We start from the raw sequence: 26237 nt of genomic DNA, 5'->3' as shown, positions 1-26237 counted from the left end.
TTTGAGTACCTTTGTGAGAAGAACTTCTGATTGTCTTGCAACTATGGTGACATACCACATCAGTAAGCCTTTGTGCTTAGCTAGAGAGAGAAAAATAACTGAGTAGAAATTATCCATATGGCTTGGAAAGAATTTTCCTTATGAAAGGATGCAAGAGTAACTGGATAGACTTTGTCCCATGTAATCAAATTATTCCTAATATTTACTTGAGTAAATATGAACCTGTGAAAGGGAAACATTTTTTATTAAATGGTTTCTCTCTTTCCAGAGATCCTGCTTGAGTCACTTAGTGCATGCTGGTCCATAAAATGAGATCTCCATCAAAGGAATATTAATTATTTTGTTTTATGATCCCATAAAACAGACTGCGTTTCCTAGTTCGCCACTTTTATTAATATATATATATCTTTATAATAATATGAGTGCAATTAAAATAATTTTGTCCAGTGCACATGGATATGGGAATACATTCATGTTTATATGAATTAATGGAAAAATAAAAACATTTTAAAAGTATTTATAAAAAGCTGTGGTTCTGCATGTGTTTCAGGGTAGGCTAATAGCCAAAATGATGTTAAACATATTTACAAAAATGTTAATCCAGTTTAAAAGTCTAGATGTTAGAATGTCTGAAAATGAAGTGTTGAAGAATCCAGCCAGTTTTTCAGTGACACGTAACCATTCATCATTCATATGATACTTCATCATCTACCCAAACTTAACACTGGTCATACAGTTTGCAAAAATATATCAGAAAGTCAAAGGTCCTCCTAAACCTAACCATGGTCATTCTAAAGCTATGGTATGACTACTGTCACATCTGGCTGCTTTTGAATTTGCAACCTAGATATTAAGGTACCTTCTGTATTTACTTAAATATAAGACAAGGTTTTTCCCCCCCTCAATCACCATGGGGAAAAATCCCCTTACCTTACACTTGCATACAAATAAACCACATTAAATACTTTGTCTACCTGTGCTCAGTAATGGAAAACAAGTATGAAGATTAAATGCAACCAACACAGAGCATAACTATAACGTACATGGCCCATATTGAGCAAACATGCTGGTGAGAAACTTTTTTTTTTTTCTCTGCGTGTGGCTCTTAAAAAAAAAAAAATAAAAATGTGTGGGTGTTCCCTTTTACAAGGAACTGCCACCAGGCCTGGAACTACTGTACTACCAGACTGGCAGAAGGAGGGCTAGAGCCAGCCCTGACATTCTCCCTGTGGTGCCAAAAACTGACTTTTATTAGTAGATGTTTAGGATTGTGAATCCAAAAAGATGACAAAGCCAGTAGGGAAATACAAATCGTCCGAGTGAGGGACCAACATTAGAGGGATGGGGGTGAGGAGGGGAACGCAACTAGGTTACAGAAAATACAATGTTAGCCAACTGAGCCTGGGGTGGGGGAAGTGGGGCTAGGGGAAGGGGTGGGAGGGGCTTTGTGACACAGAGAGAAAGTAGATACACACAAACTCGTTACAATAGTCCGCAATGGTGGAGGAAGTAGCGTGAAGAAAGTGTCTCAGTCCATATAGAGTCTCATCGTGGGGGTCCTCTTCGGGTGGAGCGGGGTCATCTGTAGCTGAAGAATCCTCTCAAAGTGAAGTCCATCTGGTGCAGAGGGGGGTTTCAGGAGGTCTCCTCTGGGTCTGGTCCGGCGGTGGTTCATCTGGTGGGGTCGGAGTACTGGCAGTGGCCCGTGATGTGTTCCATGTAGATGTTATGGGACCAGCAGATGGTGTTGGACACCATGAGGCAGCGCGTCAGCTTGGTGTAGCAGTGGGAGACGCAGCAGGCATGCAGGACGCTCTCATTGCTGGGGTCCCAGGCTCCAAGCGTTCCCACGATGAGCATGTCGACCATCACGTTGTAGCCATGGCCCCTTAGGGTGTCGGCCAGCAGGGTGTACTTCTCCTGCTTGCGAGCCTGGGCATTGGTGAAGGCTTGGTGCCGGTTCTCAAAGGGGATGGTTACGTCCATGATCACAACCTTCTTGGCCTCTTCATTCATGATGACAATGTTGGGTCGCATCTGGCTCTCGCAGCCTGGGATGGTGCAGTTCACGGAGATCTCCCCTGCTGCGGCCGGGATGACCCTCACCAGGTGGTCCTGGACAGTGTTGTGGTGGAGCTGCCAGGCTCTGGCATGAGGCTTGCAGCTGCGTAGCACGTGGGGGAGGTTCTCTACCACATAGCAGCACCGTCGGCACTTCGTGTCCCAGTGGCTGAAGCAGACGGCCCTGTTCAAAGGCAGGCAACATTTGATCTTAGCCAAAAGGCTGAGAAACTAAAAAATAGGTTAGCTGGTGGCAGCAGCAATCCCTCACAATCAAGGATGATCACTCCCATGGGTCAAGTGAAGGGATTCAGTAGAAGAAGTCTGCACATGACTTCTTTTACATAAGGAGGCTGTTGCACATTGGCATGGATCTTGGTAGAGGAGAAACCTGTGGCAAGGAGATTTAAGATAACTGGGGTTACTATTCCACTGCAGCCTTCATCTGCCTTTGCAATTGTTGAGAAGTGTGCTTCCTTCATCCACCTGCTCCACCACTGATATCTTTATCTTATGTTGGATTGTTTTTTTCTGATGCCTCACTTTTGCCCTTACCACCACGGGTGATCCTACCATGAGCACAGGACTCCTGACAGTGTTGCTTTTAGGATCACCAGTACATACAAGCCTCTCTACCCCATCAAGGTGGCAGTCCATGGAGAAGAATTAGTGCATTCCATCTGAATAATATATAATGCTCATTAAATACAGACCCCCTCAGCACCCTCTTTTTCAGGTCATGGTGAGCCACTACATTGCACATATTTCAGTCTGTTCTTCACTCCCACAGCTGAGCTGTGCCTTTCATTCCAATTTCCAATCATTCCCGTTTCTTCACAAGCCTTAAATGTCTGGTAAACATCACCAAATGGAAACCCAAACAGTTTACTCAGAATCCCTCTGTTGAGCCCTCTCTCAGCCTGTCAAATATGATTAGTGTGGCCCCACCTTTCATGAGGTGAATCCAGACCAGGTTGCTCTGTGCCTTATCTGCATATAAATTTTTGGAGCATCCTAGGGCTCATAACAAGAATACCCAGTTCCAGTCACAAGTGTCAACTAATTAGCACATACATCCTTTGTGGGGGGTGCCTGGGGTACATACATATACTGAGTAGTATTGAGCTGTGGAGTCACCATGGCTTGAAATGCTGTTGATGCTACTGTGGTCCAGCCCAACGAAGTATATTGTAAGTCCTTTTGGCTTTGAACTAATATTATGCACAGTTTATAAGTGAAGTTCTCCAGATGGTGACAGAGGTCAAGACCCTGAGCAGAGAGGCTGCACTGTTCGGCCACCTAACAAAGCAGCAAGGAGCCCCAACAGTCCACTATGACCTGCTTCAGGACTGCTTTGTCAAAGACCAGGAACCTGCTTATGCGCAGACACATAAACCTCCCAGTTGAAGACTGTGTCAGAATGGGGGTGAGTATGCTACTCCTGTACAATAAGAAGACAGAAAGAGGCAAAGGGGAGAAGATGGTAGAAGACACATGGAAAAGGAAAGAAGGGCACAGACTGTTCAAGAATGAGACCACCAGAGAGGAGGAGGATGATGGGGACAGCATCATAAGGAGGATGAGTGTCAGCATCATAAGGAGACTGGGGAAAGAAACAGAGGGGTTGTGGAGGGCTTGGGGAGATGGGAGGGTAGGGGAAGAGGCAAGGAGGCAGTCTGCATGATTGTGATGAGTACAGGAGATGGAGATGAGCACAGGATTGTGCGGTTGCAGTTATTGCAATGGGGATGATGATGGTTAACTGTAGATGTGTGTTGTGGACTGGTAAGATTTGTGTTATGGGAAATGTCAGTCACAAGACAGGACAGAAAAAGTATAGTGGGGTATGTGTGTGTGTGTGTGTGTAATAGAAATATATATTTTTATAAAAAAAAGTTTATACTCTATATAAAGTCGGTGCAAAAATGCTTCTTAAATGTGTGTTCATGGAGTACCTGTGCTAAAACTTGCAGCAGTTTCAAGAAAGGTAAATTGCATTAAATCTGGGTGATCTAAATCTATGGGTAGTATATGCAAACTGCTGCAGCTATGTTTATTTCAAGGTCATTTTTTTCAAAGGTGTTCCTAACTTGCATGAGCTCTGGAAGATCAGGGTCTGATGGAGAGGAGGAAGGTAAGGGGCAGTAGGAGGGAGAAGTTTGGGGGGGCGGGGCGGGAAAGGGCAGGGGGCTAAGGGGCTACTTGACTAACCCAGACTTATTTTCCCTGCTCTCTGACTAATCATATTTGAGGAGCACACTTTCTAGGCAAGCCTCCAATAATTAGATACTACACATGGAAAATTATATTAAATTTTCCTTAAATATAAAGTAATTATTTAGGTGTTTGCCTTATAATTAGATTCATCTTATATTTCAATAAATACAGTATTTACAGCTGGGTCAAGTGGTGGGGGGTGGGGGGGTGGGCAGCCTTTGGTGTGATTTTGGGACAGGATTGAATTTATGTTTCTAGTACCCTAATGAGACAATAACTGGTTTGCCAACATGTCCCTTTCAAAAATACATACAAAAGTCAGACCTGTCCAACTCTCTCTGTACAGGGGCCTCAATTCCCCTCTCCCCTTCCTCCTTCCACTTACTTGCTTGCCCAGCGCTGCCTCCCACCCGCAGCGCAATGTAGTGTGGGGGACTGGGAAGCAGCCCAGATGGGCTGCCTCCTGCCCCGGCATGATCTAGCTTTGGGGATGGGAAGTCAGCCCAGTTGGGTTGGCTGACTTCCCATCCCCAGTGAAACGTCAAAATAGCATCGAAACAGCCTTTCTGTTTGGACAGAAAGGAACAGTTGTTTTGACTTGAAATGAAATTCGGTACGAAACACTGTTCCGTCTAACCGTTAAAACTTAAGGCGAAATGGAACGGTGCTGTTTTGCACAGCCCTACTAATTAGTTATGCTGCTGGTACAGTGATCCTTAGCTCCCCATCCCCAGACTTTTGAAACGTTTCGACCAGCCTCATTTTGTTTTGAGGCTATTTTGACAGCCTTTGTTTCATTCCCATTTTGCTGTTTCAACCTTGAAATTGGTCGAAATAGGGTCAAAATGAAATGGCCAGCAAAATTTCACACAACCCTACTAATTAGCTCTGTATCCTGGGCACAGATTGGGGTGGGAAAAGCATTGTGCTGAGAAAAGAAGAAGGATGGGGAAGGGCAGGACAGGCAGTCTTACCTGCAAGCCTGGGCTCACTTAGGGGTTGCAGGCTCACAGTGGAGATCTAGGGCAGAGTTCCTTTGTCAGCCTCACTTGCTCTCTCCTACATCAACAATCTCACATGTGCTGATGATCTGCATGTAGATCCTGCCTTGAAAAGCCTTAATTTGGCTGTGAAAAGGTCAACACAGGAGATGTCCACAGTAGGGTTGGGAGAGGAAACCAGGCTATAAAGTGAACATTGATTCTGGCCAGGCTCAACCCACCTGTCCTGCCTGAGTGAACAGCCTCTGGGTGAATCCCTGCTGAGCACAGACCCCTGCTGTCACTCTAACATCCCCTCTTCATTCCAGCGCCTGTGCCTTGGTCAGTGCATGCTTTTGCCCTAGTTGCCCAGCTGTAGCCCTGCAGAACTATCCCCCATGCTAGGGGATGGGAGTTCCTGCTGCACCTACTTCTTGGTATACCCAGCACACCCCTCCTGGAAACAAAGATATGCCAGACAGCTCTACCTGGCTGTAGCAGCAGCACCAGCTTTGGAGTCTCACAGGACCCAAATTGAGAACCACCACTCTGGTTTTAGCAGTTTCAACCTCAAAGTATTTCGTGGTATTATTTCCCCCAATCTGTTAGCTGTTATTTGGGCAAAACTTTCCTGGATGTAATTCCACTGCAGTTGGAGCAACCCAGGACTTACCATGTCACCTCAGATCATTCCAGATTGCTTTATTCCAGTATTTGTGGTTGTTACTAGATAACTTAGAGAATAGTACAAGGGGCCCCATACTGGTTGGTTTTGGCATATATTGCCCACCAGCCTGTAGTTGGCTTATTCCCTGAAGCAAGAGGCATTTTATCCCTTAATAGTACTTATTTTCTGTAAGGCAATGGTGAAACAATATTGCTTTCTCTTTTTCACTTTTGTGGGAAAATCAAAAGCAAACAGTGCTGTATGTGATAGTTTATAATATCTTAAAGCTTAGATTTTCTAAAATACTTTTTGCTGGCTTAATTTTTAATTCAGTGGGCATGTCTACACATTCATTAATGTGCCATAATTACAGTGCATTAAGTATTGCAGGTACCAACTTAAAGTACCATAATTAGTGCTACTGCACAGATGAATGCTTTTTAAGTGATGTTAATGCACGTTAGACTAAATCTACTGCACATTAGCACAGACTTTGGCCACCATGCTAACGTGCAGAAGATTTATTCTAATGCGCTCAAAGCCTCTCATGTAGACGCGCCCAGTAGGAACAGAATTGGGCCACTATTGAACTCTATCGAAAATTCCACCCTAAAATTACATATTGCCTTTAATTCCAGAGCACTTCAAGATAAATTTAGAATCTAAAGACAGAAAAGACTGCAAATTGTAAAGTCAAATCTTCCTTGAGGTAAATGCAAGTTATGTTTAGGTAAAGACTGCAAAAGTAAGTTGTCTATATATATTTACATGATGTACCCCTGTTGTCCTGCTCTAAGTAGAAAGCAGCAGAGAACCAGAGAGAGAGGCAGCATTTTCAATGAGAAGGAAGGCTCTAGATCCATTTTTGATTCTGCTGCAGACTTTTCAAGTGGCTTAACCTAGGTGTTTCCATTTTCTCAGCTGTAGAATGGGTATTCATCTGCCTTACTTGGGTGCTTTGAGGTTGAATTCTTTCATGTTGGAAGAGAAATTTGAGATGGACATTACAGAAATGCAATATACTGTAATTATTTATTTGACTAAGAAGGCCTACCACAACTCCACTGAATTACAAAGAAAAGATCTGGTTTTGCAAAGACATATTATGGTTCTAGTGTCTTTGATGGCTTTATCCACACACATAAAGCTTAGTAGGTGCATAAGACTGTTTAGGATCAGGGTTGTTGTGGGTGTTTTATATAAAGGATTAGACTGATCTGTTAGAAATAAATCAAAGACACTGAAATTCACAGACGCATTGAAATTATCAACATATATTTTGCTAATTGTTGCAAGCAAAATGCAACACTGTAAGACTGGAACAAGGGATTCATAATCAGTTAGGGAAACTAGACTTCAATTAACTAATCTGGATAACACACTTTGCAGTAATGATAAACCCTAGGGTACCTCAGGATTTTTACTATGAATGTTTTACATTTTTGCCAGACAAAACATTCAACCTAAATCCATGACCAATTCTTATCCTGTGTTGTTATATTCTTGATTTATGCAGTATCAAGCTGCCAACTACTTTACAAAATTGCATGCACAGAGATCACTCCCCTTCACCAAGTACAATAACAATTTTGAGTTCTGACTCTGCTAGCACTTACTAGTATTCCAAGGAGAACTTCACATGGTATTGAGGTTGGAGGATCAGATGCCTGACACTCATTGTAATGATGACAAGAACACTCTTATCATCAAAGAAGATGGACAAATGAGATTACAACGCCAGGGGCAAGGCATAATGTCATCAACACCCAAACTGGAATTTGGGTAGGATGCCAGGTGGATGCCTCTTTTACTAATTATCACTGAGTCATTCATGACCAGAGCCAGTTAGCACCTCAGTTTTGTAACTCCTCCTGTGGATGGCTACCCAACTAACACAGCGCCAGCCTTTGGTTCCTTTTAGTAAAGTAAGTTCGGTGCTTTTGTGATGGAGCAGGCGTGCTCCATCTCGATCTGAACAGGCAGGAAGCTAAAAGCACCTGAAGCTAATAGGTGTATGTAGATAGGCAGCAAGTAGAAAGCTAGTTGCCTGCTGTAGTTGGGATAGCTGAGAAGCAGGAGGCTGAAATGGGGTGAATAGGTGTAAGTAAGGTGGGTGTGCCTATGCATACCTCAAGGAGAACAGCAGAGAGGCTTATGTGTGGACTTTCTGAGTCAGATCTTCAGGTCTAGAACTAGAAACAATGTCAGAAGAGTGGGCTTGCTGACTTTTCTATGTGGAAGTGCTAGGGCAGTAAAGCTATATAGAAAGCTAGGTACAGGAAAGCAGAACTAGAGTTTGCCAGCTGGCTCCTACTAGTCTGAAAACCTGGAATTGGAGAGGGTGAGGAGCAAAGGGAAGAGGTTATCCACTGATCTCTATAAACTGAAGAGATGTTGAGGTGACTGTCTACTGACCAGGATGAAGATGAGAAAAATATCAAGTAGATCATGGAGGAAGCTTGTGTTGGGATGGGCAGGAAAGACCTTAAATGGGAAGAGCTGGAGTGGTTGCCTGACAAACAGGAGTGAGGGAGAATTTTGTGAGTGGCAAAAGATGCTGTAAAATTGGCGATAGCCATGCACTGTCCTTGGTATTTTGGAAAACTATGTGTATGAGGAAGGATACTAGGCAATGAGATGCCTAATGACTGACCCCTAACCATGCTTCAGTAGCAGCTCCAACTAGAAACTACTTGACACCCCTAAATCCATATCCTTTCAACAGATACAGAAAAAGGTCTACCAAGAGTAAGGCCTTTATTTATAACTCTACAGAGGCTGTAAACTACTTGTTTTCCAGGCCAGCAACAAACAATCCGGAGGTTAAAAGCATGGAACAGATTTCTGCTGTTTCTACTTGCACTCCAGCCAGGATTAAGAACCTAGGAAAAAGTGCAAGCAAAGTGGATATGCATATGCATACCTTTGTACTTGAAAAATAGTTATCTCCTCTGATACAAAGACTGCAGAAGTCCCTTGTCTGGGATGACAATTGTTTCTGCACCATAATCTTCATCTAGGAAATAATTATTAAAAAATAATATACTTAAAATTGAGTATAAAAATCATCTTGCAAATCCTTAAGAATTAGTATTCCTACAGTATATTTTATGTCCTTTCAAACAAACATACTATGGCTAACTTAACTGAACCAAAAATAGTCGTGAAAGTGAGTTGTATTAAAAAGACTATGGTAAATTATATTATATCATTTACCATAATAAAACTTCCTTTCCTCCTTTATCCCTTGCTTGCTATGAAATTCCCTTTGTGCAGGAAGTTATTACAAATGCTTTGTATCACTGAAGTCCAACACAAGTCCTGATACAAGACTCCTGTATCCTTTAATATGCACTTAGCTTAAAAATTGGTTTTATGGCTTGTATACCTTTTAAGTTCCACTTATGTGGGTTTTTTTGCAAAAGGGGAAAATTTTACTGAGTACATAATGAATTTACAAGTAAGTGATGTGACACTAAGCACAGAAACATTGTTAATAAGTCATAAAAGGCTAACTAACCTTCAAAAGAGGAGGCCATAACTGAGAGTACCCTAAGGAAGAAACTGTCTGCTTGCTTAGTTGTCTATACAGTTCCCAATGTAAATGGGTGCTGATTGTTTCCCATGCAAACTTGGGGTGTTGTCCTGTAAATTGTTCCACCCCCCACAAGGGACTGTACAGGCTGTTCCCATCTTGTGCTCTGCAACTGTTCATCAGGCATGTAGTAACGTTTTTTTTCCAGTAAAGCCAGCCCAGAGAAGGATTCTTGATCTTTATGGTGCTGGTGCAAGAGGAGCAGTGCCACTCAGACCTCCTACAGCTTTACAGAATCTCACAGCTGTCAAGAACCAAAGGGATTACTGGTAGGTTCCAATGATCTGGTCCAGAGGCTTTGAAGGTCTCAGTATGGTTTTTATCCCTAGGGTCCTAGAAAGAGCCCTCAGAAAGATGGGTTTTCTCTAGAAAGATAGATACTCTCCTTTCTGTTGCAGCTGATAGCTGGTTAGTGGCTGACTCCACTCTCTGAGAAATTCTTCCTCACCTGTCCATAGGGTGTAGGGGAAGCACAGTGCCTGTGGGAGGCAGGCAGTTGAAGCCTTGTGTCCCTAGGTGAATTCTGTTCCTTCCTACTGGTGTGCCTAGAAGAACTGGGAATGACCAAACTGGACTAGCCTCCCTGATCCAACATACTGATAGAGCTGCCCTATCTGCTACTAGTTTCTTAATAGTTTGCAGATGGGTGGCCTGGCTTCACAGAGAGGCCTTCTCTCCTTAGCCAAGCAGCCTTGTGCTTCCCTGACTGCTGGTGTCATGGTCCCAGCACCCCTCTGTATAGTATGATGTATTATTTATTCATACATTCAGATCAATAAATAATTAATACTAATATTTATTTATAGTATGGCCTTGCCTGTGAAGTACAGCTGGGGGAGGAAGCAGTATTCTCAGCACCATGCAAACATAAAATTAGACAGTACTTGCACTGAATATCTTAAAAGCATTTGAAGTCCTCAGTTCTGATCCTGTAAAGAGTGACATTGGGATTATGCACAGATTTAAATTTAAATGTATATAAATCTGTACAGGACTGAGGCCTTGCTTGCAGCATTCATAGGTTAGAAGGGTTTCCTGGTTCTTAGTGTGTAGGTTAGGGGTGGGCAAACTGCAGCCCATGGGCCAGATGTGGCCCACTAGGCCATTCTATCTGGCTTGCGGGGCCCCTAAAAATTTTAGAAAATTAATATTTATCTGCCCCTGGCTGCCTGTCATGTGGCCCTCAATGGCTTGTCAAAACTCAGTAAGCAGCCCTCCGCCTGAAATAATTGCCCGCCCCGGTGTAGGTGAACACCAGGCAAGGAAAACATTGTTTTGCTGATAGTGGGCATCAGTGACATATGGCTAAAATAGCTGTTGGTTTACTTAAGAACTGTCTGTAAGATTGAATGTTTAGCTGTGTTTTAACACATACTAATTAGGTCGTGTTAACTAACAATGACTGTTAGTTAGACATAACATAGACATGTACTTCTTTTTGTTCAATGTCTTCATCAATGACTTGGAAGATGGCAGAGTGCAACCTCAGCAAGTTTGCAGATGACACAAAGCTGGGGGAAGTAGTAGACATGCTGGAAGGTAGGGTTAGGATTCAGAGACACCTAGACAAATTGGAGAATTAGGCCAAAAGAAATCTCATGAGGTTCAGCAAGGACAAGTGTAAAGTCCTGCACTTAGGATGGAACAATCCCATGCACTGCTACAACCTGGGGACTGGCTGGGCAGCAGCTCTACAGAAAAGGACCTGCGGGTTACAGTGGACAATAAACTGAATATATGCCAACAGTGTGCCCTTGTTGTAAATAAGGCTAACAGCATACTGGGCTGCACTGGTAGGTGTGTTGCCAGCAGATCTAGGGAAGTGATTTTCCTCCTCTATTCAGCACTGGTGAGGCCACATCTGGAGTATTGTGTTCAGTTTTGGGGCCCCCTACCACAGAAGGGATGTGGACAAATTGGAGAGAGTCCAGCAGAGGGCAACAAAAATGGTTTGGGGGCTGGGGCACATGACTTCTGAGGGGAAGTTGAAGGAACTGGTCTTATTTAGTCTGGAGAAGAAAAGACTAAGAGGGGATTTAATAGTGGCCTTCAACTATGTGAAGGGCAGTTCCAAAGAGGATGGAGCTAGACTGTTCTCTGTGGTGGCAGATGACAGAACAAGGAGCAATGTTCTCAAGTTGCAGCATTGGAAATCTAGGTTAGATATTAGGAAAAACCTCACCATGAGGGTAGTAAAGTACTGGAACAGGTTACCCAGAGAGGCTGTGGCATCTCCATCCTTGGAGGTTTTTAAGACCTGGCTAATCAAAGCTTAGGTTAGGGAGGTTTCTGCTTTGAGCAGGGGGTTGGACTAGATGTGACCTCCTGAGGTCCCTTCCAGCCCTCATTTTCTATGATTCATGTTGGATCCCAGGGGGAAATGTTTGTTGAGTGACCATGTTATTAGCTAATTGGTGCTCTCCTAAACATGTCTAAATCTATATTCACTGCCTTATACCTAGGTGTAAGCTGTTTAAGAGTTTTAACCTTTTCATTGCAGATTTATAGCTGAAGACTTGAAGTTTACTACAATATAAACAACAGTTAAAGCAAGACATCTTGCTTGTGTTTTAAAAGATAACTAAACATAGTAACACATGTTGGGGAGGCATACTTGTGTTTGTGTATGAAGGGGCATGGGTGTTTATAGGATAGCATCTATTCAACCCCAACTCCAGTTGAACAGATGCAGCTGAAGAGCTTTTACCCTTGGTCAACCATGTTCAGCTACATCTGGCTGACAACCCTTATCGGGTTTACCATATTTAAGTACATCTGCTGTATTTAACCACACCCCTTGTCAGGGACTTCCCTGAGGGCTGCCATGGGCAAAACAAGCAAAAGAGGATGGAGAGAAAAAGTGGTAGATACATATAAAATCAATGGTAGGCTTCAGGAGTGTTACATACTTCCTGAGGGAGGTGGAGCAGTGGGTGGAAAGCAAAGAGAGGCAAAGGAAGGTGATGAATGTCTTTCTAGGTGCATGTCACCTTAAGTCCGTCTGTCTCTCATAGCTATGTATGTATACACATACATACCCATGCACACAACCATACATACGCATACACACACCCAGACCCATACATATGTACTCATATACATATATACATACATCCCTCCATACATACACACATGCACACAAACCCATGCACTCCTCACACACCCCCTCATACACAAACACATGTACACATCCCCATACAGCCCCCCTTCCCATACACACATACACCTCCTCAGACACCTCCCCCATATACGTACACGCATATACACTCTCATACAAACACAGGTACACCTCCCTATACGCACACCCACCCCTCCCATACACACACATACCCACCCCCCACACGCTCCCTCATACAAAGACATGTACACCTCCCTATATACACACCCATACACGCATACCCACCCCTCCCATCCATACATACCCCTATACCTCCCCCCACACAGACCTACACATACGCGCACACCCCCACGCATACATGTAACCCCCCCCACAACCGCAGATATACACTCCCCATATCTAGATGTACCCCCTCATACGTGCATACATACATACCTACCCATACTCACACCCCCGCTTTTCCCCAGTGACGCGGCCGCGAGCCGGCTCCACCCCGCGGCTTCGGGCGGCCATTGGCGGGGAATTGCCCGGTGTCTCTTTAAATGGCCCCCGCTCCCGCCGGGCTGCAGGAAGTGTCAGAGGCGGCCGGGGCCACCGCCACCACTACAGCTGCGCGGGCGGGGGCGGGGGCGGGGGCGGCGCGGCAGGGCGGGGCCCGGGGCTGCCTGCAGCCGGGCCGGGGCGGGATTGGCCGGGAAACGTCCCGGGCAGAGGCGGGAGCACACCGCCCCCAGCACAGCACAGCAGTACACTGCTGCCGTGCCCCGCCCCGCCCCGCCCCGCCCCGAGCGGGGCCTGCGGCAGCCCCGGCCGAGACGGCCTGCGATGCGCCGGCTGGAGGCGGCATGGCATCGGGCAAGCCTGTCGGCCGGGCCGGGCAGCGGGAGGAGGAGGAGGAGGACAGCGCGGACCTGGACCGCTCCCTGCAGCTAATGCTGCGGGCGATAGTGGAGGAGCGGAACCGTAGCAACCTCCGCCAGGAGATCAGCGGCCTGGGTGAGTCTGGCGGGGTGCCCGGCACCTCGCCCCGAGGCAGGGCAGGCCTGACTCATGCCGGCGGCTGCAGCCGGCGGGGCAGCCGGCGTTTTGCTTCCTGTCTCTCCGGCCCCGGAGCGCTGCCAGCTCCCGGTCGTCCTCCAGCCCTGGGGGAAGGAGCCGCCGGGAGCCCCTTTTGCTATCACCGCCGGGTGCTCCCTGTTGCGAGGTGGTTGCCACAAGCTTAGGGGCACCTCCCTGTGCCAGCTCTCTACTTCCAGCCCTCTGCACTCGTCTCTGGGTGGAGGTGAACGGTTCTTATTGTCGGGGGGGGGGGGAGAAGAACAAAACAGGTCCCAGCATTCATGTAGGGAGTCTCTAAGGGATGACATAACATCACATCACAGAAACACAATCCATTGCAGCCTTTGAGAGAGGCTGACAGATAGCATTGACTCCTTGGGAGGCTAGAAGCTTTACACAGAAGCAAGAAATCTCCTGCTGTATTACTGCTTTCCAGACTAAGGTGGAAGAAGGAGATTTCCCCCCCACACACACTTTTTTTTTTTTTTTTGAAAGCCTTGACTATTGGGCTGTCATGTACCACTGGCCATAATTGCTACTGGGAACCTGTTGTGTCTTTTAGGGATGTTTCATTAGAGGAACAGACCTAATGTCAGTCTAAGTAAGCTTAAGAAATAGAAAAAGCTGATGGCCTATTGTCTGAAAATGCCTGTAAGGCACCTCATATGGACAGTAGTTTATTAATATGAAATCTGGTCTCTGTTTTTTTTGGATTGCATGACTGCCACCAGTCTTTTTTTTTTTTTTTGCTGGTTCTTGTGATCACATGGCTGTCAAATGATGATTTTTTTTTAATATAGTTATTATGATTCAGACACTGTCCTTCACTGACTAAATTACTTCAAAAGGCTTGATAAGGTCTAATAAGTGCACAAGGTTGTGTTGTACTCAACTTTGAACATCAGGCGTTTTCTTCCCTATTTTTAGCTGTTTTGATTCATTTCAACACTTATTTCTTACTAATGTAACAGGAGAGGAAGTAAATATTGCTTACTTTACTTCCCGGAGAAGTGCCTGTATTATGAAATAAAAGCTCAAGGTTGAAATCTGTGTTAACCTAGAAACCTGAAGACAATTCTTCCTTAACCAAAGCCTTTCAAATTTTGAAGTCCTTTTTTATCTAAGCCAATAACAAAAACAAAACCCACAGCACTATGAGTAACAGGGCTAAAGAACAACCATCATTCAACAGATATTTCTGACATGAAAAATGTTTACAACTGTATTTTACACCTATACTGGTAGGTGTTTGTACATGGGTTGTATTTGTTCAAGGAGTTTCATGTGGATTAAGGCACAGAGCTCATTTAGGATAAACTCTCCCATGAAACAGCAATGTTTCACAATTTTTTTGCCTTGTAGTCTCTAGGTGTGGTCTGGTGTGGTGTGTCCGCTGCCGCCCCCCCGGTCACTGCCACAGCTATGATTTCTTCTTTAAACTTGCTTATACGATGCTATCTAGAATGAATTTCATTGACTTGCTTAGAAAGTTTCTTTTGTGTTCCCAGTCTCTGGCCTTTGTATACCTGTGTACCCATTCATGTTTGAACTATGACCTCCTTGGGGCAGAGACCTCCCCTCTTGAATGGGGGTGCAGTGAGTGCTAACTTGGGCAAATAATGTTCTTTACTGTATTTTATATATCATCAAACATAACAGCAGCTGGAGACATCTTCAGATGTGGCAGCCTCTGCTACTGTTAAGACACTTGCGTGGGGGGAAGGGAGCCCCCTCACCTCAAGGGCCCAGTCTGGTTCCCCCCAAGACTCTGGTAGGGGTAGCTGGGGGGGAGGGGGGCACTGTATGGCAGGTGGGGCTTCCTTCCCCAGCTGTACAGGGAGGAGACAGAGGCTTTCTGTCTTTTCTTTGTGACAGCCCCTGGGGCTATGCTGGGCTGGTGCCGGAGCACCAGTCCATCCCACAAAGCCACATGGGATGTGGACAGAATTGTTTGAAATTAACCCTCACAGAGATCCTAAGGCACTGTTCCTTACAGCGTCCCTGTCTGATACTTCATCAGATGAGGGTTACATTTTTTCACAATCGTCCATTTTAAAAGTGCTCTGTAGCTGTGAACGTTTGTTACGTTATGGCTGTAGAGCGTTTTCTGGGGTCTTGTCATGTGAAAAATGTAACTTTGTAAATGCCCGAAGTGTAGCTATGTCCTTAGATACACCGTTTTAATTAATCTCTTCAAGTCCAGGTCACATCCTGTTGATTTTTTTGCTCATGTCTGTAATCCCAGTGGTATAGATCTTCTGCTTTTTAATCAGTGGAGCTCCTTGGAAGGCAGCTGAAGGTATTGAGAATCTAGCCTACTGACTTCTGGGATGACTTTTGAAAGGCTTAAAGCCTGTAAATTGCCAAGAACTTTTAACTCCCAGGGACTCAAATGAGATCATTTAACATCTCACACATTTGGGATGTTTTTTTCTGACTATTATTAGGTGGTGTAATTCACTGAAACTACCTTCAATTTTTTGTCAGATTGCCAAGCTTTTAAAGAGCAAATTACTGTTTCTTGCAACCTGCATATTGTTTTAGAAATGCCTTGTGAGAATCACCCAGGCACTTTCTTTATACTGATGACAATCTGAAACCCATTATTGTGGGAAATTTTAACTGTGGCAAAACAATATCGTATTGTATTGCAATGTCCAGGTACATGACTTTAATCAACCTGCTTAGAGGATTGGATCACCTTCCTCTAGATATGAGAGATCTCAACTGCCTGTTACGGCCTTACTTAGTTGTGGAGCATTCAATACTACCACATGGTTTGCTAATGAATTGAATTTCAGAGTGTGTTGCTATGGCAAGAAAATTATTTCCTTTTAAGAAATAAAAACCATGCGTTTTGCTTTCATATTAAAATGTGTATGGTGACAGGTTCCTCATCATTCCCTTTGATTAAGCATTCAGGGAAGGGGTGAGTGAGGCATAAATATTGTGTTCTTTCTTTTGGGACCTGGCTTAATATGTGGAATGGATTGTATTGTCCACCTGCTGCCTTTCTGCTAGAAATCTGTACCTCTTGATTTCTTTGCTCTTAAATAAGTTGCAAATGAGCATCTGAGAGAAAAGAGTAGTTTTTGGCCTGTAACATTAGACTGGGAGGGTCCTACTTCTGGCTCCACCCAAAATTTTGGTTTTGGGTAAGATGTTTAACTTTTTTTTTTCTTCATTTCTGTCTAACGACACTTAGGAACTTATTTAGTGTATTGTAAAGTGCCTGGATATCCACTGATGAAGGATATTGTTTTAACTCAAAACCGTCCAACTGGTGGACTGTATGTGGCCTGCAGGCTTCTCCATGACCCCATTGTTGTTCCTGCCATGTTAGCTAGGTTCTTTCTGCTCCTCTTCCTACTCTGACTTTTGCTTCCTGCCTCTGTTCCTGGGACTGGGTACCGCAGCATGAGGAATTGGGGTGCTCGTGCTGTGCACATGGCAGGGGAGGGGGCCAGGCTGCTAATGCTGCGGTGAACAAAGGAAGGAGCCAGGTGGGCATCATGTGCAGCTGGGAGGTGAGAGTTTGCTGTGTGTATGGTAGGGGGGAGCTGGGCTGCCTGTGTGGCAGGGGAGAGAGGGGCATGTGGCAGGTATGGCTGGGATGAGAGCAGCCAGGTTGCCTATGCTGAGCACACCATGAGGGAGGGGGAGGCGTGCTGGGCTGCGTAAATGGCAGGGGAGAGCCCCAGAGGGGCTCTCAGGTGGCAGATAGCCCTTGAGTCTATGGTCTGTGCCTCGTGGAACCCCTAGTACTGCAACCTGCAACAGAGGCTGCATCTACACGTCACCCAACAGCAATGCAGCCATGTGCTATGGTGATGTAGTGATCACTTGTGTCTACATATGATTACCAGCTATGTCGCTGTAAAGAAGTACTAAAGCATGGTGCTGTCGCAATGGTGCTAAAGCACGGCGCCGGCGCCATTGCTGTACAGCAGTGTGTTATTGTGCCCAGAGAGAAACAAATCCAAATAATGCTAAAAAGAAATAGATCATGGCTGATCAGCCATATACCCATGTAATAAAAACACAGTCAAAAGTTGGGGAAAGGCTCCAAGAGTTTAAATTCCTATTAACAGTTGTTTTTAACTCTGTGCTTGGCTAATCCAGAGAGCTATAGGAAAGCATTGATGACTATACAGTCTAGAACAGCTACTCCCAGAGCACTTAAGATTTTAAAAGTAGTGACAGTGGGATCTGCAGCTGACTCACACTGCAGGTCTATGTGAGTAGGTGGCTAGAGAAGCTTTTCCCTCTCCCATGTGTTTTCATGACTGAGAAAAGATTCCTGAACCTCTGCCATAGACTTCTGACTTGCATGAGGGGAAAACCAGAGAGAAAGTTATGGTGGGAAGGCAAGTGGAAGTGGCCTCCCATGTTTCAGATAAGTACCTGACTGAAGGTAACAGAACCTTTGAAGTTCTGTGGAATTTTTTGTTGGCAATGAATGAAGTCTGTGGTATGGTTCATGTGCTCCAAGTTAAGTCTCGTTGAATCAAGACCCAAAAAGGCAGATCTGTGGTGTCTTTCTCAAAGCGGGCAATATGCTTTAGGTACAGTGTGGCTCAAGTGCATTAGTGCTGTGAATAAAGGGAGAGATCTTGGAGCAGGTAAAAGAATAAGGGAAATCACTTGACGAGAAGTCTGGGCAAACTGGAGGGAACAAAAGGAGGTAAAAAAGGAGATGGGGGTAGGGAGGCAGAATTGTTGGTATAGGGCAAATTGTTTAGTGCATGCAAACTGACTTGAGCAAGATGGTTTTAAATAAAAATCAGAATCCCCATTTTTGTATGTGTGTGTCTTTGTTTTTTTTAAACCTACCTCATTAGAAATGGATAACCCGTGTTAATGTCTAAATTTAGTACAGCCTGTTCAAATCTAAAATTCGTATTCAAGCAGTGCTAGTTTGCTGCTGAAGTGTTGCAGCCAGGCAGGTCATTGCATTGTGGAAAATCACTGACTAAGCACTAGAGCTGTGCAAAGCTTCGGGTGCTGATTCGATTTGGAGGAGATTTGGCCCTATTCGGCGGCCAAATCTCTGAATCTGTATCAAATCAGGAGATCAATAAAAGGTCCCAATCTATTTGAAGCTCTCTGAATTGATTCAGAGAGCTCTGGAGATTTGGGGAGTCCCCACTCACCGCCGCAGGGAGCTGGACCCAGACTCTCTGCCGGTAGGTAGGGGGAGGGGCTGAAAGAGTGGGGAGGGGACTGTGGCGGGACCCCTGCCAGGTCCCATACCCTGACCCCCCAGCCCTGTCAATGGCTACCCCACCTGGCCCCAGAGTACCAGCTCTTTTTTTTAAAAGCCCCACACTCACCTACTCCTGCCAGGCGGGGGGAAGTGGGGGGGGGGGGGAGGGGAAGGGAGGGGAGTGATTCTCTGTTCAGAATCGGATTTGGCCTAATAGATTTGGGACAGTGATTCGAATCGCCAAATTGAATTGCTGTCCCTTGACTCGGTCAAATCTGAGTCCAAAGCAAATACTAGCTGCTTCGCACAGGCCTACTAAGCACCTGGAACTAGTTTGTGGAGCTGCTGTGTTAGCTTTTGACAGCAGTCTTCTCTCTGGAAAGGCCTTTCTCAAGCGTGCCCCATCTACTAGAGTCATAATTAAAGTCCATTCTTTGGGGAGGCACCCTTGAGCAGCTCCACTGCTGCATTACCTCTTTTGGTGGATTTGGGCACAGGTGGGCATAGCTGAGAGAGACCCTCCCTTGAGAATGCAATATAGACATAAGTCTGGTGCTTCCTTGGAAAGGACCTAATGGGAACTGGCTTTCTTTATGAACATGAGGAAAAATGCAAATGTAAAACAAGGATAAAAAGTTTATCTAAATATTGGCTTATTTACATCACATTTAATGGTTTCCTACTTTATAGTTTAAATTGTGTTTGAAATGGGTGATTTTAAATCACGTTGAACCCATATTAGGCAGAATCTTGAATTTAAGGTGACAACAGAGAAGAGCTTGAAGTGAGAAAAGTGGGTTATTTTAGTAGCAGGAAGAAAAGGTAGTTGTAAAGTGTTGTTTCGTGTAGCCTGGAAGGAGAATAAGTGGAAGAAGGAAAGGGCAGCAAGAAGGAAACATGCTGTAAAGTACAAATGGGGTGTGGATTTATGCATGTGCCTCTGTAAATCAAAAGGCACTTGAAGACTTAGCTGCTAGATTCCATATGTAGTCCTGGACAGAGATAGGTTAGGGTTTCAGCATTCATTACAGATGAAGGAGTAGATTTTGAAAATGGCAGATGGAATGTTTGAGCCAGGGCCAGATCTTATTCCCTATGAAGCCCGAGACAAAATCGCTCGCAGAAATCAATTTTCCATTTCTATATAATGTTGCACAGTCTACCTTTTACCACACTTTTTATGTCTTCTTCAAACCATCCTGTAAATAAACCTCAGGGGCTTGCAAGAAACTGATTAGATCTATTTGTTACACTGTCTGCTGTGTTATGGAGAACAATAATCCAGGGTGAAACTTCATGGCTGCACTTCTCCGAGGTAAATAACCTTTTTATGGTGTTTCTTTTAAAATTCTATTTGGGTTATTTATTGCAAGAGACCTATTCATGCCATTGTAGTTATTGGCGTGTCAGGCTTTCCATTACAAACCAATGTTTTCATGAGATTTATATCTCAGCCATACAAGTTATCTTTGCACTGGAACTTGACATATATGGTCACAGACAAATATGTGATCCTTCTTTTGTTGTTTTTACATATTTTTTGAGAAGCTGGGTTTGGGACTTTCTTTTGTGAGAATCAAAAATAATAATCAAGCTTTTTTTTCCAAAAAAAATTGTCCTGTGTTCCTGAAGCTCTAGAACATATAAAGAGATCAGAATTACCATTTACTTAGATCATAAGTCCATCTTGCCCGGTATCCTGTGTCACATTGGCTGTGTCCAGACAAGCGCAGACATTTGATTCCCCAGGGACAACTAGCAGCAGGACCCCTTGTGCTGCTGGTAGGTGTCCCCAGGGAATGTCCATGCCACGCGGCAGGTCACTCCAGGTGGGGTAGATCAGGCTGGGGACACTTGCTGACTCTAGCAGCCTAACCTGGGGACCAGGGAAGCTGCAGCTGCATCACTCTTGAAGCTTGGAGCCTGGCTGGCAGCTGGAGTGTGGCTTTGGCCAGCCAGGCTCCATTTTTGGGCTGTGCACACTGTTCCCACGTGTTTGTGTTTTTTTTCTGTGCATGTTTTTCTTGACCCCTGGATCTCCATGGGTCAACCCGTCCCTCTCCCTCGCCATATTGCAAGGTAGCAGTGTGGGAAGTGCTTGAATGTGTGTCACGTGGCGGTGCAGATGGGTCTGTGGCACCACATACCCGTGCTCATCTGAACGTGGCCACAGTGGCAGAGAGTGGATGCTAAAAGGGACTGTGAACTGCATACGACCAGGGTTTTTTCCACTGTTCCTCTCTCACTTGCAGCCTCTAGTATTTAAGGTCTAGGAAGTTCTCATTCTGAGGCTGTCTCCCTTACTCCCATGCTTAAGAGCTATTGATGCCCCTTTCCTCCAAGAGTTTGTCTAATCCCTTTATGAATCTGGCTAAACTGCCAACTTTCACAACAACTTGTGGCAGCAAGTTCCACATTTTAATTGCATGCTGTGTGAAAAACAACTTTCTTTTGTTAGTTTTAAACTTATTACCTACTCATTTTGTGACCTCCCTTTAATATTAGGTCTAAATTTGTAGGTGATGGATATGCAGAAGAACCTCTTTTGAAAAAAAAAAAATGGATGGACTTATTGACCAAGAGGTAGCACATGAACATCTGCAAATAAAAATCCCAATTGAACAAGAAGGATGATGAACAAGGGCCAAGACTTAAAAACACCAAACCAAAAAAAATTGCCTAAAATTAGGTTCCTGTTCACCCTGAGGAATTTAAACTGAGTGACCTGGTTTTCAAAAGTACTGCACATACCCATTGCTCATGCTTGACTTCACCAGAAGCTGCTACTTGCTCAGTCATTTTGCAAGCAAGGGTCCAAGGAGCTGAAATAGGAATCTAGAAGCCTCATATTAAACATCATTTAAAAAAAAAATCTTGCCCAAGTCTCTTTTAGACACTTATGAATGACAGTCTTTTAGTTTTATTTTATATCAGTAAAATGTCCATTACCATAATATAAGCCACATAGATATTATATGGAGGTACTGATTGTGAGTCCATAATTAAAGCTGTGCCCTGTTTTACACTTCAAGCTATCATATGTGCTCTTTGTTATGGCTTACAGCTATAGTATATCTCCCAAATTCATAGCATTTTTTTCAGTGCAGAATGAATATTCTCAGAATTTAATCTATTAATTGCTTTCTGAGTTGATGAAAGATTGGGTCCTTGCAGAAATTCAGTATGTGGGTCAGTCTTTCTTTTGTCCTGCGTAGTTTTAACAAGGGAATAACACAGAAACCTCCAACTTTTCAGTCATTAAAAAAAGTATTGAAATCTTCCACATATGCTGCTTCTGAAAAACAGAGATCATAATTGAGGTGAATTATTAATATCTACTGAATCTTGTTATAATAATGTATGATTTTAGCCAAACCATGTAAGGAGTTTAATTTACTTATAAATGGGACCCTTTTACCATTAAAGGAGGGAAAAAAACAGGAAGAGAAAACACAGGAGGGTATGAAATAAAGAAGTAACCTTTACAAACCAGTGTGGAGGCCTATTGGGAAGTTATGCTGCCTTCTGTCACTGGTATTTTGAAGGGAAGGTACTGTGATATGTAGCAAACTTCTTTCATGGAGGAAAGTGCAATTTGAAGCTTCCTGGGGTAGCCAGGATGAATGCGGCATCTTATCTCTGCTGAACTATAAAGTGATTCCATAGAATATGGGCCCATTTATGTAGGGAAGACCTTGTTATAATGTGCAGTCAGGAACACTACTGATCTGATAGATGTAGCTCAATAGAGAGGTTGTGAATAAACTGAAATGGAAGTGAAATCAACTTAGTTTTATTGTTTTAGTTGACTCTATTGTATTTCATTCTACAGTGAAAAATCCATTCTCTTAAATTCTTAACATTAAAGGTAGGAACACAGATATAAGGACTGTATAGTGTGTATATAAGGACTGTTTTGAGTGTCCCTTTTTAAAGCAGAATTTTAAAATCCATTTTTATAGGTTTGAGCCGAGTCTTGCTTGTTAGGCTAGGGACAGGCATTCAAAAAGCCAGAGTCTGAATTGATTCAATCTTTGCAGATTAGTTTAACCTGCCTAGGTTAAAATGATTTGTAGCAGCACAGACACCTCCCCCCCTCCCCCCCTGCGGACTGAGGAAAATGCAGGCACAACCCTCCATCTCTGTCCCACTGGCAGGGACCTGAGATGGGTCTGCTGGGTGCTTTCCCCCTTGCTGCTGAAGCTGGGGGCCACCATGGCCACTGAGGCAGGTGGGGGCTGGCTGGGGAGCCGGCTTCCCTGACCAGTTCAGTAGTGCCACTCAGGGCTGGGGCTGGGCTGAAGGAAGCACCTCCAGGGTGGCTGGCTGGCAGGGCCCCTTGAGGGGACAGGGGTTATTCCCCCTCCCTCTGGCATCTGGTGGTGGGGACAAGGGGGGACTTATTTCGCCGCTCAGCGGCAGCAGTTGGGGTGGCCAGACCTGGCTGTGGTCCCCTGGGGGCAGTGGGGGTGGAGGGGGGAGTAACCCTCCTCCCTGTCTCCTCTGCCTCAGTGGCCATGGCGGCCCTCCACTGCAGCAGCAAGGAGGGGAAGTGCCCGGCAGACCCAGCTTGGGTCCCTGCCATTGAGACGGGGAGTGGGGAATTAAACCTCTCTCTGGCCAGACCCCCACCTCTGTCAGTCTCTGCTCTGGCTGGGGAGGAGAGGGGCAGGGCCTGGAGCAGAGAGTCCAGCCCGGAGAGTATGCTGGGATGCTGGGGGACTCTGGTTTAAGTATGGTGAGATGGGAGTCCAGGAAGGGTGGTCGTTCCTAAAGGAAGTGATCCTTTCGGGCACAGAGGGAGATGATCCCAGTAGGAGGGAAAAGGGGGAAAGAAGCCAAAAAACTTCCTTGGAAATCCAGGGGAGCCTAAGGGCAAAAAAGAAGGCCTATAGTAGGTGGGAACAGGCAGAAGGTACCAAGGAGGAGTATACCTACTTGGCCCACGCATGCAGGGAGGCAGTTAGAAAGGCCAAAGCAACTTCAGAGCTGAGGCTGGCAACACAAATTAAAGACAACAAAAAGTTTTGTTTTTTTTAGGTACGTAGGGAGTAAAAGGAAGGCGCAGGGCAGCATAGGACCCTTGCTGAACAAGGAGGAGCAATTAGTGACAGAGAGGGGGGACAAGGCTGAGCTCTTCAATGACTTTTTTTGCCTCAGTGTTCCTGAACAAGGGTCAAGACAAGTCTCTAATGGGTCTTTAGATGGGCATCAAAGGGACACCAGCCTGCAAACTGTCAGCACTGACTTGGTGCAGAGTCACTTGGATGGACTGGATGTGTTCAGGTGAGCAGGCCCGGATGAGCTGCATCCGAGGGTACTGAAGGAATTGGCCGGTGTCATAGCAGAACCACTGACATGGCTGTCTGAGCGCTTGTGGTACTCGGGTCAGGTCCTGGAGGACTGGAAAAGGGCCCTATTTTCAAGAAGGGGAGGAAAGAGGATCTGAGTAATTATAGGCCAGTCAGTCTCACTTCCGTCCTTGGAAGGATCTTTGAAAAGATTACGAAGGATCATATTTGTGGGAGTCCAGCAGGAAAAATAATGCAGCAGGGCAACCAGCATGGATTCATAGCAGGTAGATCATGCCTGACCAATCTGGTTTTGTTTTATGACGCGGTCAGAAAATGCTTAGATGTGGGAGTAGAGGTGGATGTCATTTTCTTGGACTTCAGGAAGGTCTTCGATATGGTATCTCATCCCATTCTCATAAATAAATTAAGAGGTTGTGACTTGAATGATTGCACAGTCCAGTGAGTGGCAAATTGGCTTAGCGGTCGCACCCAGAGAGTGGTAGTTAATGGGTTGGTATTGACCTGGAAGGATGTGGGTAGTGGGGTCCTGCAGGGTTCGGTCCTTGGACCTGTTTTCCTCAATATCTTCATCAGTGACTTGGATGTGGGTGTGAAGTGTACTCTGTTCAAGTTTGTGGATGGTACTAAATTGTGTGGTGAAGTGCACACTCTGGAGGGTAGGGAACAATTGCAGGCAGACCTGGGCAGGTTAGAAAAGTGGGCAATACACAGTAAGATGTAATACAACAGGGACAAGTGCAGAGTGCTGCACTCAGGGCGCAAAAATATCCAGCACATCTACTAGTTGGGAAGTGACCCTCTCAGCAGCACGGAAGTGGAAAGGGATCTCAGAGTCATAGTGGACTCTAAGATGAACATGAGTTGTCAGTGTGACGAAATCATCAGCAAAGCTAACCGCACTTTATCATGCATCAGCAGATGCATGACAAATAGAACCAAAGAGGTGATACTTCCCCTCTATGCGGCGTTGGTCAGACACAGTTGGAGGACTGCGTCCAGTTTTGGGCACTGTACTTCAAGAAGGATGTTGATAGACTCGACAGGGTCCAGAGGAGGGCCACTCATGGTTAGGGGCTTACAGGACAAGCCTTATAAGGAGAGACTGAGGGACCTGGACCTCTTCAGCCTCTGTAAGAGAAGGCTGAGAAGTGATCTTGTGGCTGTCTACAAATTCATTAAGGGAATGCAGCAAGGGATTAGAGATACTCTGTTCATCACGGTGCCTCTTGGGGTAACAAGGAACAATGGTCACAAACTGGCAGAGAGCAGATTTAAGCTAGATATCAGGAAAAACTTCTTCACGGTAAGGGTGGCCATAATTTGGACTGGGCTTCCAAGGGAGGTGGTGCTCTCCCCTACCTTGGGGGTCTTTAAAAGAAGGCTGGATAGGCATCTGCCTGGGGTCATTTGACCCCAGCACTCTTTCCTGCATAGGCAGAGGGTCAGACAAGATCATCTGTTGAAGTCCCTTCCAACCCTATCATCTATGAAACTAGGAAGGAGTGTGGGACAGATATTGCATAAATTGGTTTGACCCAAATCAGTTAAGTCTGATGCTGCATTCAATCAGGTTTATCTCAAACCGGTTTCAGCCATTTTGAAACTGGTTTATGTGTCCTGAATGTCTGTTCTGTTACAGGTTTAAACCAGTTTCTGATCACTTAAACTGGGTTATGTGTAATGTCTGTCCCTAGCCCTGGTGCAGAAGTATTCTAATATTATAAAAGCCTCTGTCTGTCTGTCTGTCTGTCTGTCTGTCTCTGTCATGCTTTATTTGCACTCTGGTTGGCTGACAAACAGCCATGATGGTAGGGACATGGGGGATGGAGCTGTGCTGGCCTCGCACCCCTCTCCCTCCCTCCCCCCCCCCCCCCCCCCGCTCTCTGGAGGCGACAGCAATGGAGCGGATGGAACAGGGGGAATGAGGCCAGCATAGCTGTGGCAGGGAGTAGGGAACAGGCCCGGACCACAAGCAGCAGGAGGGAAGGGGGAGTGGGTCTAGACAGTGGGGGTGGGACA

General features: G+C 45.1%; 2 protein-coding genes across 5 annotated transcripts in view; one reads left to right on the top strand and one right to left on the bottom strand.

Annotated features, from left to right (window-relative positions):
• Positions 1–370: 370 nt before the first annotated feature.
• On the bottom strand, positions 371–13265 carry LOC109281909 (uncharacterized). 2 transcript variants are annotated; one of them, XR_009461860.1, is made up of 2 exons: positions 13078–13265; positions 371–2452 (listed from the first exon to the last, which is right to left on the bottom strand). XR_009461860.1 is itself a non-coding variant. In XM_019482271.2 (2 exons), the coding sequence occupies exons 1-2, from the start codon at positions 13149–13151 to the stop codon at positions 1672–1674; spliced, it is 648 nt and encodes a 215-aa protein (XP_019337816.1). In that variant the 5' UTR covers positions 13152–13265; the 3' UTR covers positions 371–1671. The 2 variants fall into 2 exon arrangements, 1 of the variants encoding a protein (XP_019337816.1); XM_019482271.2 differs by having other exon boundaries at positions 371–2245.
• Positions 13266–13380: 115 nt separating this feature from the next.
• The window catches only part of KIAA0930 (KIAA0930 ortholog), a 146558-nt gene continuing 133701 nt past the window's right edge, over positions 13381–26237 (top strand). Inside the window, exon 1 of one of the 3 annotated variants that reach the window (XM_019482273.2) lies at positions 13381–13634. In XM_019482273.2, coding sequence (XP_019337818.1) covers positions 13484–13634 — 151 coding nt within the window. In that variant the 5' untranslated portion in view covers positions 13381–13483. The remainder of the gene's footprint in view (positions 13635–26237) is intronic. The other 2 variants (XM_014606399.3, XM_019482275.2) reach the window with 2 other exon arrangements.

Source organism: Alligator mississippiensis, chromosome 4, assembly GCF_030867095.1.
Source record: "Alligator mississippiensis isolate rAllMis1 chromosome 4, rAllMis1, whole genome shotgun sequence".
Lineage (NCBI taxonomy): Eukaryota > Metazoa > Chordata > Crocodylia > Alligatoridae > Alligator > Alligator mississippiensis.
The sequence above is the reverse complement of the archived record's forward strand: the minus strand, read 5'-3'. Positions and strand labels throughout refer to the sequence as shown.